The sequence below is a fragment of the Lycium barbarum genome, chromosome 4 (assembly GCF_019175385.1).
Source record: "Lycium barbarum isolate Lr01 chromosome 4, ASM1917538v2, whole genome shotgun sequence".
NCBI lineage: Eukaryota > Viridiplantae > Streptophyta > Magnoliopsida > Solanales > Solanaceae > Lycium > Lycium barbarum.
In genome coordinates this window covers 12,249,036-12,268,334 of record NC_083340.1, presented here as the reverse complement: position 1 = coordinate 12,268,334, position 19,299 = coordinate 12,249,036, and the positions used below count along the sequence as shown (strand labels likewise).

The following is a 19,299-nucleotide window of genomic DNA, read 5'->3' as shown; positions in this document are numbered from 1 at the left end:
AGCATCAATCGCCATATTCTAAGCCTTAAAAGTTGGTCAGACATGGACCTAATCCACAACATGGCGTGCATAGCAACAGTGGGTAGTCACATACTTCTTTTAAACAAATAATAGATTTAAATAAAGAAAAAAAATTGACACATAAGATAAAATTGTGCAATTATAGGGGGAAAACATTTCTTTTGAGAAAAATGCATTGACGAGTATGTTCTTCTTTTACTTTTTATTTTTATTTTTATAACGATGGTGTTCGGGCTAACTATCGACTATTTCACCAAATACCTTCTACGATTATCTCCCACTGACTAACTTTGTTCGCCAAAACTTAATATTTTATTATCTCTTTCCATTATTGTAAGAGTAACTTAAGAAAATACAGTCAAATCTGTGGAAGAGGAAACCAAAGATGTGTTGACTAATTTTTATCTTTAGTTAGATTCTTGAAATGCTTATAAAGAAAGTTCCCCAAACTTCACCTCCTTGTTTAAAGTAGCATCCCAATCAGAACCCATGAATGGCCACACACAAAATACGAATAGCAATAATAATGTGATAGTGGCATAGCATCCCAATAAGTTCCTTCATATCATGTGCACCAAAAAAGTACGAGTCTCCTTGGAACAACCAAACAAATAAAAAGGTCCACGTTCCTTTGTTTTTATCGAACTCACTCATACTTCCATACATTAGTCCAAAGGAGTGGACGGAAAAGAAAAGATTAAAGAGAAAGAAAGGAATCCCAAAAAAAATCTCATTAATTATGACAAAAAAGTTTCACGTTATTTTCCCCTTGAAACAATGTCCTCAAAATCATCAAGAATTGTTTGGTTGCTTAATTGCTTCATATATTCTTCATGTGTACCTCTAATTTGCATGACCTTTTGTTTGGTGGAAGTCCTTTTTATGCCAATTTGTTCCTTAAACAAGGCTTTCAATAGTTATTCACATCTAAACATCAACTTTTCATTGCCTTCTTTTAAGATGATACACATTAACAATATTTTTTTTTTATATTACCTGTGTGGTTTAATGTGTAATAACATGTTAGATATTCGTTTTACAAAGTTACAAACTAATGCCTAATAAAAGTTGTGTTCCAAATTATATACAACGTAAATGTAAGAAAAGTTTGCACTACCAGATCATCTTTATATCTCTTACAATAGGTAACTTGTCTTATCTGTAAGATTATAAATTTCACATTTTAAGGAGGCTTATCCGTAAATATCCTTTGGATGACTTGATAGTGTAATTCTTTTACACTGACGGTGTATATAAATTAAACTCATAAAATTTTACTTAAAAGGTCAAGTGACCTGATTATGTAATTTTTTTACATAATCAAATGTATAGAACTTAGGTTCTTCTAGTTTTCTAGTTCATTATTTATAATTTTATATTCCATCATTTTCTTGGCCAACCCAAGTGCTTCAAAACCCTTTCGTATTAATTATAAATCATAATGGTTCCCTCCTTTCCCATTACCATTCATTAACTTGGATAAACTATTTAGCCACCAAAAAAGACAAAGGGCTGCTAAATGCTAATTAGATAGCTATGTATATCATGAAAGTGATTTTAATATAAAATGCTTTCTTGAATATATGAAATTGATTTAATTAGTTAAGTGAAGACACTCGGGGGAGCAACTATGATTTATTATGGTGGCAATAAGCCTTAACTATGCCAACACTAATTATTATGATCATCACAATTATTGTTTAAACAAGAAGATGCATAATAACCTAATATTGTCAACTGTGATCTAGCTATAAGCCCACTTAATAGGCAGCTATGCAGTTCTTTTAAAAGGAAAAAGAAAGATGATGTGACAAATAATTAAATTAAAGAACGTGTAGTAATGTGGAAGGAAGTTTCATAGTTATGGAGATTGATTATTCTTCCCTTTTAGAAAAGTTTGTGCATGTGTATTCTGCTGCGAAGACTCATGTCGTGAAATAATTATGGAGTTTGTACAATTTTAGGGTGGAGTAGTTATGGAGTTTGTACTTTTAATTTCTGTCAATTATTTCAGCAGGTCATCTGCTAGGTATATGGTACCATTTTTGCTTTGTCAAGTCCCTCCTCCAAAAGGGTCACCATCACATGTACCCAATTTCTTTAATTTGGGTATACTTTACTTTGACCCTTATCGAAACAGTCTCTCTATCCCCCAAAAGATAGAGGTCAGGTGTGAAGTCCCCAATCATAGCCTAGGCGTAATACGACACTCAGTGTCTTGCTGCATGTGATCAAGCGAACCACATGGCTTGCATGAGACATAAACTAATGCGGAATACACTTTAAAAAAACATCGATAGTCTGAATAGCATGAGTCATTACAATACTAATAAAATACTATTTAAACATGATGCGGAAATAGTCTGAAAATATAATAAGTACTGAGCCAATGCTGGCTATACGACTCTGAATATCTGACATGACACAACTAAACTAGTTTATGAAACCTCTGACATGAGTCTGACTGCTAAACTGTTTACCGGGACAAGACGCCTGGCATACCTTAACTGCATAACTAACATGAAAGCTAAGTAAAGATAACACCCCGAATGAAATAGGGCTCACCAATAGCTGATACGAACAAAGTCCTAACGAGCTGATCTGTCGTCCTGTAAATCTGCATCGTAAAATGCAGGCCCCCCCAGCAAATAAAGGGGATGTCAGTACACTTGAATTGTACTGGTATGTAAAACAACTGAATGAAATAAGCATGACACATGAAATAATAAAACTGAAACTGTAAGCTGAAAATGAACATATCTGACATGAATATGTATATAACATGAGTAAAACGCTTTTAAGTGGGAGAGCCTTAGTATAACCGACATGTAACCATCACGTACGTACGTGGCGTCCGATCTCTACCCGACCAGCTAAGCTATCTTGTACCTTGCGGGGGTACAAGACATGAACATGACATGAATTGATCCAATAACCCGCAATGGGTAAACATGAAGGAATCATCCTAACTGTGCTGAGCGATCCTTATCCTACACTGGCATACGTAGTCAGACTGTCTGAGCCTTCTCGTTTATCTGAGCAATTTGTCAAAACATGAACGTGGATATAATTGGCATAGTAGCCCATGAATTATATAAACATGATTCGTGATTGTATTATAACATGAAGCTAGATATCTAGTATAACTTGTATGAAATCATGGAAGCATGCATAATTTCATGAAAATAAACATAAAAGTTCATATCTTGCATGTAAGAACCCATGGAATGCAAAATATGTGTTTTCATGGATTGCGGATAGATTCTCAATAACCAAAATGGACTATTAAGAACACAATAACGAATTATTAATACAACATGATATATCATGGTACATGTACTTAGGGTTATCATGAACATGGCTGGAAACCCTAGTTTTGGTGAAAATTTGTATAATCATGGCAGAATGTGGCGTGGGGAAGAACAATGATGTTCCCACACGTAGATAGAAACCCTACATACTTGTAACGCTTCAAAACTTGTAACAATGGTCTGAACTTGGAGAAGAAATCCAAAAGCTTGAACCTTGAGATGGGTTTTCTTGAAAACCCTAGGTTAGAAACAATGAATTTCTATTTAGAATTCATGGATATATGTCAGAATTCACTAGGAATATGTGGAATAGGCTTACCTTGATGTATTTTGAAGGTGGGAGGAGAGAACCTTCGTGCTAGGGCTTGAGAGTATGAAAAACTAAATAAAAGACTGAACCCATGAAGATGTCGGAAGGATTTACGGTCCCTTTTTACGGTCCGTATAATATTTACGGTCCGTAAAAAGTGGTCGTAAATTGGTAACAGTAATTCAAAATTTTTCCACAAGATTTACGAACAAGAAGTACAGACCGTACAAAATATGCGGTCCGTATAAAGTGACCGTATTTCACATGTCTATTTCCAGAAACTAAGATTTCCCCATGCATTGATACGGACCAAAGTACGGTCCATATTATTTATACGAGGGGAAGTACGGTCCCGTAAAAGTTATACAGACCATATAACTTGGGCGTAAAAACTTAAACTTCACTGAACTGAAACAAATTTAATTCTAGCACTCCCGTCTGATTTCCTAAGTCCTGAATCAAGAACACAGGTTAGTTTTTAAAGTTATGAGGTGTTACATCAGGTTTGCATATATCCTACCCTCCCCAGATCTCACTTGTGGGATTACACTGAGTTTGTTGTTGTTGTTGTTGTTGTTGTTACTTTGACCCTTATTTGATCAATATCTTCTTTCCAAGGATAAAAGTGAAAGAAATATATATTAACTTGGTGTAGTTAAAAATCATTTTGTTGAGATTGTCTTGAGAATCGTCGTGAGTCAGCTTGCTCACATCATTGGTCTCAAACTCAAATAAGAGAGGAGGATTCCGATAGATTGATAGCAAGTATAAAGCTTGTTAATTCACAATGGATTCTCATAATACAAATACAGATATTGTTGGGATGTGCCTACCTAAAACACTCATTATGTTGGCACCTGTATGTGATGAAAAATGGGCAAGGAGTTTGATCACATCGTTACCTGGGGTTTGAGGGAGCGAGCAAGGACTCCCACATCATGGACGCAGATAAATAAGTTAGTTCTGCCACATGAGCGCCCAAATGTGGTGAAAAATATGAAAGTGTTCTAACTTCATGGATGGATATGGATTTAAAAAATTAGTTCTGCCACATCAATGCCCGAATGTGATGAAAAATATGAGAATTATCGCATTATGGACATATGAGGGTAATATAGCTAGTTCAAAATAGTCGGATTCCGATAGCTGCAACATAAGCACTTTGACAAAAAAATCGATGCAATTAGGGGGAGATTTAAATGGTCAGGCAACTATTAGTCCATTACAATTACATACACACTAGTTAGATATATAGATCAAAGTGCTACATGTTGAAGAAGTCTTGCAAAATAATTGACAAAAACATTCCAACTAGGGGTGGGGTGGGCATTGTTTGGGCCAACCCAAAATTCGAACCGAAATTCAGTTTTTTTTTTTGAATTTTGGAATATGGATTGGATTTTGAATTTTAGTCTTACCATATATCTAATACTAACAAGCCCAAAGGTCAAATACTACTATACCCATTATAGGGAAATTTGCACGATTGCCCTTATTCGAGGGTGGTCTTTATTTTTTGCCCCTCAAATTGCTGGTCTTTAATTTTGGTCCTTCGCCTAAGGCAGGCAAAACTCTACCTTATAAGACAGAGTTTGCTACCTTAAGGCAAAGTTTGCCTTCAGGCATAAGGGTAGAGTTCGAATTCAAAACTCTGCCTTGTGATTTTTTTTTAATTTATGACTGAGCGGGATTTCGAACCCGGAACCCATGAGCTTTTAGGCGAAGGCCAAAAATTAAAGATCAACAATTTGAGGGGTAAAAATTAAAGACCAGTGCCTTTGAAGGGCAATCCGTGCAAAAAAATTGCCCATTATATATTAACCTATGATTTTAGTTTCTTCTAAATATAACAATGAGTATGAAAACAATAAATCATTTGTGGTTGTTAATAAAAATGAGGTACTTTTCTCGGAATTAATATCCTTCCTAATAAGCTAGCCCTAAATGTTCAAAAGTCAAAATTGAAAATTTGAAATATCCATACCGATTAATTCAAAAAGCGAACTTTAAATTCAATTCAATCGGAGTCATTTGAATTGAATTTTTTTCGATCCGAAAATTGAAAATTCAAACCGAAATTTTCATATCAAATGGGAATGCCCATCCCTAGTTCTCACAGAGGAGAACCTTTAAATATTTAATAGATATGGCTTGAGTAATATTATCCAATTAATTTAAACCATTTACTTCAAGAAAAAGTCATATTTTGTCATTTGTTTGGAGTATAATCATTCTTATCCCCTAATAATCGTTAGCCGACTCTTGTGGTATTTAAAAGTTAAAAATAAACAAGAGTGAAATGATTACTTTTTCAAAATCTTGATGTGGAGCAATTACGTTGGACTACAAAAAATATAAAATGCTAGAACTGATGGATAATCCGAGAAGACAAATGCGCTTCCCTGTTTCAAGAATGAAGCATCTAAAATGGAGCATCCATTAATTCTTGAGTGCTGCTAAATGGCATAACCCATTTTGGCACAACTGTCACAACCCATGCCAGGTCAACGTAAAATGATCAATATACCCTTACCTCACAAGGCTCCAAAACAGCCTATTTCCCTCCAAATTTCCCCTTCAATACAATGTAATAATTGCTTAAGGGCAGCATTTTTTGCTATATTTAAAATTGATACATATACCTAGAACATATACATACACCTATAAATCTATATGGTCTACATAACATACAATCTACATAATTTATACAGTGGGCCAATTTAAACAATATACAAAGCCCTAATTGTTTTTTTACAACAAACCCATCTTTTCACTATTCATGTGAGACTATTTTATTCCTTAACAAGTGGACACTTTCTTATTTTAATCGTAAACTAAAAATGCAATGTTAAATTTAACATTTTTCCTTCCCTAATTAAAATGCTTAGCTAGAAACATAAAAATAAATAAGAACTTAAAAAGTTTGCTTTGACTATTTCTTTTACTGAAAATTTAAAGTGGACTATTTCTCTAAAAAAATATTTGATCAAATATTCAATTGCAAAAAATGTAACTATAACAATCATCGTAGACAATTAGATTTAGCTATGTGTTTATAAACTAGTTATGTGTTTATAAACTAGCTAGTGTTGGTCCTTGATCATGTAAATGACCTTATCTATTCTATTTAATTTTAATCATATATTAAAAGAAAAAAAATGCTATTAGAGTTTAATTTTTTAATAGAAGTTCACACATACAATGTTATTTCTGGGCGGTTATTTAAAAAAATTAAACTAAGATCATATGTCGAGAAATTAACAACGATTATTTAGAAAAAAAAAATTCCTCCATTATATGTAGAAATTGAGAATATTGAGATTGCAAATTTCTGTGTATTTCATTGAAAGAGAAGAGCACCTATGCTTAAAAATAAAAGAATAATATTTAATCCTATACAATTTTGTCCAAATTCTATTGGCTAGCCTATAACTAATTTTATGAGATTGCAACAAACCTATAGTTTGCATTGAATTTCCTATTAAATATTGAAAAGTTATTTATTTTACTATTTTGCTCTATTAAAAAAGGTAGCTAAATAAATATTCGTTCCAAGAAATGGTGAATGCTATTGCAGAAAAATTGATCAAGGTCCACGTTTAGAACCTTTAGGTCCCGAGTTCGAGTCTAGGTACGCGCATATAGTGAAAAACATTTTTTTTTAATTATTTTATTTCACTTAGATGATCACCAAGCTTAAACAAATCAAGTACCATATTACTTTATACATTTTTGTCCAAATTCTATTAGCTAGCATATAACTGATTTTATTCCCTTGCTATGTAATTAAAAGTGACTTGTCCTTGTTGATCAAGGATATTTGATCGTACGGCTGATATTGTTTTGTCAACTTTGTGTGACTGAGATGCAATGTTGGCAAATTTTGATATTGGGCTGCATTTCTCTTCTACTGAATATTTGGGTTATGGTTGTTTGGGCCCAATTTCTTTAAGTAGCCCAATGCATCTTCTTTATGTTCACAGTATATGGTGTTAATAATTGGTGTCCTATCAGGCGGAAGATGTTTCCATATATGCATCAGCAAATACTATATATCAAGAAAAAATAATGGTGTTAATAAAGTTGCATTCGAAAATAAAAACATGATTATTTGATACTATAACTTAAATGAACAAAGAAAAATACCACATCACCGATCTGTATGTACGATTTGGACATACCAATGTGAAATTTGAAGGTCCCATTTCAATAGAAGCCACCTCGCTTTGTGGTTTCATGACCACTTACAATTTTTTGTATCCCATGAGTGAACTTATATAGAGGGAAAAAGGATGAAATCTAAAACAATATCTTCTTTCCCTCCACAATTTTACGTTTCCCTCCAAAATTTAGTATAATCATTATCCTCTTCCTTGTTACTATCATAGCCTAGTTCATAGGGTGTAGACTTGTGAGTCTAGGAAAAAACAAAGTTGTAACTTAAGAAAAAAAAAACATATTCATTGCGCGAACCTAGACTCGAACGCGGGACCTATGGGTTCTAAGTGCAGAGCTTGACCAATTTTGTTGCAATAGCATTCGACAATTATTGGAACGAAAATTATTTTAGCTGCTATTTTGATCATCTAAGTGAAAGAAAAAATGAAAAAAAAAATGTTTTTCATTAAACACGCATCTAGACTCGAACTCGGGACCTAAGGGTTCTAACCGTAGACCTTGACCAATTTTGCTGCAATAGCATTCGACATTTCTTGAAACGAAAATCCTTTTACCTGCTTGTTTGAATAGAGCAAAATGGTCAAATAAATGACTTTTCAATATTTTAATAGGAAATTCATAACTTGACTACTTGTTACATCTATTATTTAAAAAAAATGAACTAATTGAATTAAATCAAAACATGTTATTTGTTACTCAATCATTTCTAATACTTACCTAAACTGAGATAATTAAATATTTCGATCAAGGTCAACCATTATCATAGTTTTGATTTACTTGTTCCGTAATAAAAAATTTGATGAAATTGAATCAACACTTGGCAAATATTTTACGAAATCTTAACTAATACTTAGCTAATTAGAGTTAATTCAATATTTCGGTTAAAGTCAACCATACTGTTGACTACTTTCTACATTCACTATTTTTGTTTCAATTGATCGAATTAGATCCAAACTTGTTATTTGTTACTCAATTATATTTAATTCTAACTAATTGAGATAATTTAATGTTTCAATTAAAGTCAACCATAGTATTGACTACTTGTTAAATCCACTATTTTTGTTTAAACATATTTATCCAAATTTGTTAGTTGTTACTCAATTATATTTGATACTTAACCAATTGAGATAAATCAATGTTTCAATTAAAGTCAACCATAGTATTGACTAAAGTCAAACATCTACTTCTTTTTAAATTGATTGAATTAAATCAAAAGTTGTTAATTGTTACTCAACCATACAATTGGCTAAATTGCAGCAATTCAGTGTTTCAATTAAAATCAACCATAGTGTTGACTGCTTGTTAAATCCACTATTTTTGTTTAAACATATTGAACTATATCCAAATTTGTTAATTGTTACTCAATTATATTTAATACGTAACTAATGGAGGTAATTCAATGTTTCAATTAAAGTCAACCATAGTATTAACTAGAGTCAAACATCTGCTTATTTTTAAATTGATTGAATCAAATCAAAAGTTACTAATTGTTAAATCCCAAGCAGCCAAAAGCTCTGACGTTGTGCTAATTGTCGTTGTGCCAAATATGTGAGGCAAATAGCCCGACACCTATTTCATTTTAACTTGTTTGAATTAAATCAAAAGTTTCTAATTGTTAAAGCTTGTTCATGCTGTCAAACAGCTGAGCAATGAATTTTAGGGTAATAAATAATTATTTTATAATGTGGTAAATTGTACTATAAATATATGACAACCACTAATCGACAGTTTTGATACATTACCGTAACACCTCGTGCATTCGGGCTAAGATTTGACTCGAAAGACGGAGGTATAATGAACTCAATTTGAGTAGTGTATAAATGGTGTTTGAAACCCAATCAAGACATGAGAAGAGTCCTTGAGCAAAGGAAAGACGGAAGCTACCCTATGGAGTGTGTTTTAAAGTGAGTTTGCACCATATCTCAATTAAAATGGGTATACGAAAAAATATGTAAGGAATTTGGGAAAATTTCCTTCTTGAAAGTTGTATATCTTTGAAATATCATTCCAACGGTCTATTATAAAGGTCGAACAAACATCTGTACAAAAAGTTATGCCTATTTTACTAAAATAGTGTTCTGCCGATTTACGGTGGAATCTACGGGCCGTAAAAATTATACGGGCCGTAGATTTGGGCAGTAAAACTGGTCTAGATAGCCCAAATCACTGTACTTGATTTACGGTGGGATCTAAGGTCCGTAAAACTTTTACAGGCCGTAAAATAGGGCGTAAAATAGGTCCGACGACAATTTTTAAACTTCGTTTTAAGGCTTTTTCACTTCATTCTTCACACCCCCAAGCCCTAGAACGACCTTCTATTCTCTCCCATCATCAAGAACACCAAGGTAAGCCCATTCTAATCATTCCAAGTCAATTCTAATATATATCCTTGTAATCTAAACAAGAAATCATCATTCCTAACCTAGGGTTTTCAACAAAACCCATCTCAAGGTTCAAGATTCAAGATTTTGGAAATCTTCTTCAAAGTTCAAGTCTTTAATTCAAGTTTTGGAGCATTACCAGGTCTGTAGGGTTTCTATCCATGTGTGGGAACACCATTTTTCTTCCCCGCGCTTCTTATTCCATAAAGTATGAATCTTTACGAAAACTAGGGTTTCTACACCATGTTCATGACAACCCTAGGTCCATGTCCATGAATAGGTTATGTATGAATTGATATTATTCTATCATTGTGTTCTTAATAACCCCATATGATTATTGAGAATCTATCTGTAATCCATGAACACGCATATCTCGTATTCCATGAGTTCTTGCATGCATGTTTTTAAATAAAAATGTTTATTTCATGAATATCCTACATGTCTACAAGTTTTCATGCAATGGTATTATATAATTATCTTCATGCCATGATTCAAGATACATACATGCTAATTACAAGTTATTTCATGAAACCATGATTACAAGTTATTTCATGAAAATATGTTTACAAGTTATTTCGTGAAATCATGATTACAAGTTATTTCACGAAAATCATGGGCTTCTTAGCCAACTATACCATGTTTATGTTTTGGGCAGTTGCACAGATTACCGAGAAGGTTTCATACCTGAAACTACGTATGCCAACGTATTATAAGGATCGCTCCGCCCAGTAGGAAGATTCCTTCATATTTTCCCTATTGAGGGATTTGGATCCATTCATGTCATGTTCACGTCTTGTACCCCGGCAAGGTACAGGACGACTTAGCTGGTCCGGCAGAGATCAGACGCCACGTGTCAATGTGGTGGTTACATGTCGGTTATATTAATGCTCTTCCAACTTTTTTTTATGTATGTTATATATGTATTTATGTCCATGTCAGATACACATGTTCATGACCAGGTTTCAGTTTCAGTTCCAGCTCTCATCATGTTATTTCATGTGCCATGTTTATTTTATTCAGTTGTTTTACATACCAGTACATTCAATGTGCTGACATCCCCTTTCTATTGCCCGGGAGCCTGCATTTCATGATGTAGGTACAGATACACAGGACGACGGATCTACTTCATAGGACCACCCACGTATCAGCTTTTGGTGAGCCCCATCTTTTTTGGGGTTTAGTCATTATTTACTTTATGTTAGTTATGCATTTAAGGTATGTTGAGGGCCTTGTCCCAGCAGTTACGTTTAGCAGTTCAAACTCATGTTAGAGGTTTCATAGTCTAAATAGTTATGTTATGTCAGATATTTAGAGTCGTATAGCCATCTCTGGCTCATTATCTATGACAATCCATATTCATGTTTTCTTAAAACAAGTATTTTATTTGATAATTATGATATCCCATGAGATTAGGCTCATCATGTTTATGTCGTATTCCGCTCATGTATGCTCCATGATGATTCAACAAGCCAAGTGATTCGCATACGATATTTTATACGCTTCTTTCCTCCAAGTTTGATGATTCACATCAGCAATAACACAACAACAACATCAACCTCTATATGCAAGAAAACTATCGTAACATTACAACAAGTTCTAACGTCACAATACAAATCTTAACTATCCTTAGTTCTCCAATTCCTCAAGAACAACCCCTAACTACAATTTAACCATAACAATGACAACCTCAAATAGCCATATAATCACATGAGATTTTCCACCAAAAACCTTATCAAAACAGCCCACAACAACAACAACATCAACGATTATATGCAAGGAAACTGCTCTAATTTCACAACAAGTTCTAACATTATTTAAACTTTCCTTTCACCTTTTACACATAATCCATAACATTAATAACAACAACCATCCATGTACAAGAAATTACTTCAATTTCGTTTCAATAGCAAACCCAAAACAGTCCATCAACACTACAACATCGAAATACAATTTTCGACCTTTATTCCACAAAATCACAAACACATGGAATCAAGTATAATTTTACCATTGACAACAGCCCCTATACATGTAAATAACCATATTTCCAGCCCTTCAACATAAACAAATTATCTACAAATATCATACCATACTAATGACAACACTAATCAAACTCAACCCAATTAAAACAACTCCAAATCTGCCCACTTTTAATGCCAACTTTAATCAAACAATTTTCTTACTTCCAACTTCACATAATACAATTTAATAGATCCATCAAAATATCATTAACTCCAATCTTATAACAAAAAAAAAAATGAAATCTTACCTCAAATTAAATTAGGACACCTTAGAAGCTTAAGTTGTTCCAAAAAACATCTGCCATGGCCGAACTCTCTCTCTCTCTCTTTAGGGTTTTTGGGAGCTCCTCTTTCTAAGGCATATGTTGGAAGATGAAATGTGATGATGTTCATCCATGTGCTATTTTTTTTTGTTATGGGCCTCCGTTGTGCTCCCTCACGTGTCCACTATGGAATGACACTAATTCATTAGTGCACAAATCAGATTTTTTTTTTGTGAAGTGTGGAAATGCCTCTCTCTCTCCCTAATTTCGAATTTTTTATGAAGTGTGGAAGTATGAGTCATCCACTATGACACAATATGTTGTCTCACCTCTCTCCAATTTTCAGATATGGGGAATGAATATTGAAAGTGTGAGTCATCTTGCATTAGACATTAAATGATGTCCCCAAAGTTGTCTTGTGCCCCACTATAGCATGGACCAATCAGATTTGGCCATGTTGTAGTGGGGTCCATTTTGTGTACTACTTAATCAATTAAAATCCCCACTTAATAATCTAATCGTGGTTAATTAATCCATAATCTCCACCAATATTTCTACACTAACTGCAATTAATTAACAAATCGTGCACTTATAAAAATCGGGGACTAAAAGTCCTTGTCTCATATCCCAAAATAATCTTGTCCTTGAATTTATGTCCATTAGCTCACGAATAGTCCAATGTGCAAAAATACGGGATATAACATAAATGAAATCACAATTACTTTACTTTATATTTATAATATCATTTAAAAGTGGTATCAGAGCTTATTTTATGTCAAACTTAGCTCTGATACCACTTTTATTTTTATTTTACTTACGTATTTTAGCAAATTAAAAGTTTTATTGCTTCCGTCTAATATAAAAAGGACATATGTAAACTTATAAATTCAAAAATATTACTATATATTAGAAAAGATTTGGTTTCGATCAGGGGTAAAAAGGTAATTTTGCCCTGCTCCCATTAATTAAAATAGGTCACATAATCATCACTTTCTACAATCTTCTACAACTTTCTCCCCTTCCTTCATTCGATCACTTTTTATTCCTCTCTTCCTTTAGTCTCTCTTTGATAAATTCATACTTCTATCTCAGTGGGTGTCGCCGCAATTTCAGGCATTTCTATATTTTTCCAAGATCGTCTTTCAGTTCTCTTTAGATTTTTCAGTTTCAAAGCTAAAAATTCATGGCTTTTGTTGTCAGGGACGGAGCTATAGTTATATAGGGGGGTTCGGCCGAACCCCCCAGTTTTTTCGTAGACCCTGTATTTGTATTAGAAAAATTAGTAAATATAGATAATATTTACTTGCGAACCCCCATATATAAGCAAGCAAACGGTTCAGTGGCTGGGTAGTGCCTAGCGAAGTACTATCCCACTCGTGATGCAGGTTCGAATCCCGCTAGCACCTATTGCTTTCTTTTTTGTTTTCTTTGATATAAAGCACTGCTTTATTTTTTCCCTTTTTTTTTTTAAATAAGGCCCCAAAAGGGGCTGATTTTATTAATATTAAAACAAAGGGTCCACAAGACAAAAAACAAAACATAAAGCAAAAAAACAAAAGGGAAGGTGCAGTTCAACGAACCACAAAAAAATGGAAATCTAAATCTATAGAAATTCTCCCATCTAAGCTCAGCTATTTGAGTTTCTTTCTTCAAGCTACTCCAGATCGGTACCCATTTAGCTCGAATGTTGCAGCTGAAGAACCCATTTTGCGTTTGTGTCATCCAGATTGTGCAAATATCCAGTACGGTATCCATTGTTATCTTCAATTTCCTCTTGTTTCTCTTTGAAATTGTTGTCTTATCCAGCAATTGTTGTTCCCTTGTTATTTGTTGTAGCTCCGAATTCCTGAATTTGACATGTATCAGTATGATATTTATCTACATGTATGATATTTATCTGCATATAAATTGTACCAACATAGAGTGCAATATGTTTCTCTTTAAATATGAGACCAAGCTTAAGATATTTTTTTGTAAAATAAATTACTTTAAGATTGTGAACTATGATTAATTAAAGAAGTGCAAATGCTGTTTTTAGATGAGTCTACACTAAGATTATTTGATTGTTAAATGTTAATAGCCTTTAAAAGCTATGGTGAACTACAACAGATTTATATTGCTTTTGTATGCTCTCCAAAATTTGAAGTGTAATTTGTGTTTTCTTGACTTTTAGGATCTTTAAGCAAAAGTCAAGATGCTCACGAATTTCTTCAAGCCTCAAGCTCCTTCAAATACTATTCCTAGCTCTCCTTTGCCAAGTTCTCATTTGCCAAGTTCTTCGTCGCTTGTCAATCTTTTCAATGCATTGGATAATGACAAAGTGTTGGCTGATTTGGATCTTAAATCAGATCCTGCTGAAAGAAAACAAATGTCGAAATTTTCTCCTAATATACGTGACCGAGTGAGGAGATATTACATACTAAAGAAACCTTGCCAACCTGAAGAATTTGAATTTCCAAGTAGAGATATTGGAGGAGAATTACGTCATTTTAATCCCGATTGGTTTGACGATCCATATTCTCAATGGTTAGAATATAGTGTTAAAAAAGATGCAGCATTTTGCTTATGTTGTTACTTGTTTAAAAATGAGCTTGGAGGATATGGAAGAAAAGTAAGTGATGCTTTCACAACGAAAGGTTTTCGAAATTGGAATAAAGGTATAGAAAGGCTGAAAAAGCATGTGGGAGAAGTGAATAGTGTTCATACTCGATGTTTCATGATGATGCTAGATTTGATGAATCAAGAACAATCTATTCTAACTTCATTTGACAAGCCTTTTGAGAAATTTAAAGGTGATTATCGGGTTCGCTTGAATGCTTCGGTTGATGTGATAAGGTATCTTTTAAAAGAAGGAATGCCTTTCCGGGGTCACAATGAGTGTGTAACTTCTACAAGAAGGGGTCATTTTCTAGATTTCTTAAAGTGGTATGCCGATAAGAAGGAAGATGTGAAAACTGTGGTACTAGAAAAAGCTCCAAAAAATAACACCACGACTTCTCCCGATATCCAAAAAGACATCGTGAATTCTTGTGCAAAAGAAACAGTGAATGCAATTATTGAAGACTTGAACGAAGATTACTTTGGGATATTGGTTGATGAGTCTAAGGATGTTTCTCATAAGGAACAAATGGCTCTTGTCTTGAGATATGTAAACAAGGAGGGTAAAGTTATTGAGCGTTTTCTTGGTCTTGTTCATGTGAAAGATACATCTGCAAAGTCATTGAAAGAAGCGATCTATTCTTTGCTTTTAGACCATTCTTTGAGTCGATCTCAAATACGGGGACAAGGTTATGATGGAGCTAGTAACAAGCAAGGAGAAATTAATGGTCTTAAAACTCTGATTCTGAAAGATAATTCTTCGGCATATTGCGTACATTGCTTTTCTCATCAATTGCAATTGACTCTTGTAGCCGTTGCAAAAAAACATCATGATGTGAATAATTTTTTTGACATTCTTGTCAATGTTTTAAATATCGTTGGAGGTTCTTTTAAGCGTAGGGAGATGCTTCGAGATGATCAAGTTGAAAAATTAGAGGAATTACTAGTGCTCGGAGAAGTTCATACGGGAAGTGGATTAAATCAAGAACTTGGACTTCAAAGGCCTGGTGATACCCGTTGGGGATCTCATTTTAAGACGGTACGTAACTTCATTTCCTTATTCTCATCAATTGTGCATGTACTTGGAGTTCTTGCAAATGAGGGTGCAAATTATCATGAGAAAGCAATGACAAAAAGTCTAGTGGAAGACATTAGATCTTATGAGTTTATCTACATGTTGCATTTGATGTTGAAAATTTTGGCGATTACATATGATTTGAATATGGCTTTGCAGCGAAAAGATCAAGATATTGTTAGTGCTATGAAGCTTGTTGTTTTCACAAAAAGAAAATTGCAATCAATGAGGGAATCTGAATGGAATTCTTTGGTAGAAGACGTCTCCTTATTTTGTGAAAAGAATGGTATTATGATCCCTGAAATGAATGAGAAGTATGGTCTTGGAAAGTCGAAGCGTAAAAGCTCAAGTGTTATATATTCTCATCATTTGCGTGTGGAAGTTTTTTATGCTGTTATTGATTTGCAATTTTCAGAGCTTAACAATCGTTTTAGTGAAGTGAATACTGATCTACTTCTTGGCATGGCTAGTTTGAGTCCCGAGAATTCTTTTGCAAATTATGATAAAAACAGGATCATGAAGCTTGCTACTTATTATCCAAATGAGTTCGGTGCTTCCAAGCTTGATGATCTTAGTTTTGATCTTGACAATTATATTTACTATGTGAGAGAAGTGGACAAAGCTTTTTCAAATTTGAAAGGACTTGGAGATCTTTCGATGGCGTTGGTTAAATCAAATATGCACAAGACATGGGGACTTGTTTATTTGCTTGTGAAGTTAAGCTTGATATTACCTGTGGCTACTGCAACAGTGGAAAGAGCTTTTTCCTCAATGAAGTTTATTAAAATGACTTGCGAAGTAGAATTAGTGATGGCTTTTTGAATGATTGTTTAGTTTGTTATATAGAGGATGAAGTATTTGAAAGTGTACCTAATGATGCGATCATTGATCGTTTTCAAAAGATGACAACTCGTCGAGTGCAATTGTAATGATAATGCTTATATTTATGTAGTGTATAAGTAGTTTGTCGCCTTTTTGAATATATTAAATACCGATACTTGTTCGTTAGTTTAACGGTTGTTATACATTAGCTTGAGGTCGTTGTCCTGTCTTATGATTCGAACCCCCAGACTTGAAATCCTGGCTCCGCCTCTGTTTGTTGTCATTAATTTTGGTCAAGCTTTTCTAATAATCCCTTTCCGAATTTCAAATTTAAGTTTGATCTAAGACAGTTGGTGATGGGATTTTGGCAGATATATGTTCGTTTTCTCAGTTTAACTCTTTGTGTTTTTTGGCCTATGTGATTTTGTGCTATTTTTTCCTTTTTTCTTTCTCATTCATTATTTTACTCATTTTATTGTTATGAGATTTTGATAGATGACTCTTGATTATCTTTTTTTTTTGACATTTAAATGTATAAAGATTTATTATTTGCTGTCAAATTCAAGTCGTTCTGTTACACTGAATCTTGCTTTCACAGTTACACAATTTTTGAATGTTAGGATATACTGATCTTGAGCCTTTGCTTCTTGGATAATCAGACATCTGGCAATCCCTAGATTATTCTTATCAAATAACTTATCCATATTCAGGTGAATAGCTTTTATTACTTTACAGGTGAATTGCTTTTGTGTTGTGTGCTTGTGTGTAATTTTGGATTCTCCATTTTCCTCTATGTGTTCTGATTGTTTTTCGTCCTTGCTGTACGTGTTTCGCTTTAACTTTGGCCCTGCAGTGTCTCAAGAATACTTCAGAATTGAGCTTTCGTCCTCTAGGAGTTTGACAAAATTCTTCATTGAATCTAATACTCTATGTAGTTTCGCATAGCTAAAGAATTTTCTTGATGAAGAAACGGTAGGGATGTTCTCTTCCATCTCTTTGTTATTTGATGAAGTAGACGGTAGGGATGTTCTCTTCATCTCTTTGTTTAGTTTTGTTCTGATTTGAGTTCTGGTAATTCTTTGCTAGTTGCACCTAGTATTTATGTTGTCTTAATTGCACATTATTGGTCGGACAATTTTATATATGCATGTGAGCTGAAGTTTCTCCTCTCTTTTCTAGGTGTGTTGAAAATAGGTATCTAGGTGCATATTTTTTGTTTTTAATTTCGGTTATGTATATTGGTATTTTGAGTCTGAAAATATGTCTTCAATTGTGTGGATTGAGAGTGAAATTGGTGCTCAGAAACAAACCAAATTACCTAATATATTTACAAGCTCAAGTTTAGGAACTATCAGAACAAGGCAACTATAAATTAAAAATACTTTCTTTTCGCTATAACAAGAAGTTATTATTATCGGTTTCATGAGCATGTAACAGCTTTCGGACATGTTCTTCCATGATGGGAATTAATATTTCCAAGAAATTCCTTTTTGTGACTGGACGTCTAAAAGGAAACCTGAAGTTTTCTTTTGAATCCTTTTTGTAGAAGCTTTGTCAATGATATGATGGTCTTTTAGTAAATTGCATCAAGCCTTGCTTCTTGGGTAGAAACAGAGTAGTACTCATGATATCCATTAGTTTAATAACTCCACAGACTTGGCAAGGCATATCAGACTGTTGGAGTACTCTCTGAAGTTCTTTATGCTATTAACAAGGCTATGAATTTTGAAGAAGTTGCTCTTGAGATATACTCACTTATTCAGTAAAGTGAATTGTAAATTGCAACGTCTCCTACAAAATATTCTAAAGTTCAGGCTATGAGTTGTGTCTGCTATCTTGGGATCATTATCAAGTGTTAATTTGACTTCTATGTTTCTATAAATAGTGCTTTTAAAATCGATACTGAACTTATATTATGATTTTAAAAAGGATAGGAATGTGTGAAAGACTATGGTTGTTCATCTTTCTAAAGTGTTGTTTTTACCCATAACTGCTTGTTAAAGTATTTTGCAATTTTCATAGCTATTGTGTGTCATTCCTAGGACGTTAGTTCTTATAGTTAGTTGTGTAGTTACTGCTTAGAATTAGTAGTGAAACCTTTATGGATTATGTAGCTTGAAACATAAAACTTTGCTTCTCCGAAAGATTATAGGACTTCGATAGAGTTTTTAAAAAATAAATCTTTTTACGACCTTTTTTGTGCTTCTCACCAGAAAATTGGAGAATGTCATTGAATATATATTGTTAAATTAGCTCGACTGTACTTGTGCTCTTTCTCATACTGTAGCACTTTGTTTACTTCAAAATTAAAAAAAAAAAAA

At 33.5% G+C, this 19,299-nt stretch overlaps 1 protein-coding gene across 1 annotated transcript; it reads left to right on the top strand.

Moving 5' to 3' along the window:
• The first annotated feature begins 14,677 nt into the window (after positions 1-14,677).
• Positions 14,678-16,978, top strand: LOC132637161 (uncharacterized). The gene has a single exon (XM_060354299.1). It carries the CDS (start codon positions 14,678-14,680, stop codon positions 16,976-16,978), a length of 2,301 nt encoding a protein of 766 aa, XP_060210282.1.
• Positions 16,979-19,299: the final 2,321 nt, after the last annotated feature.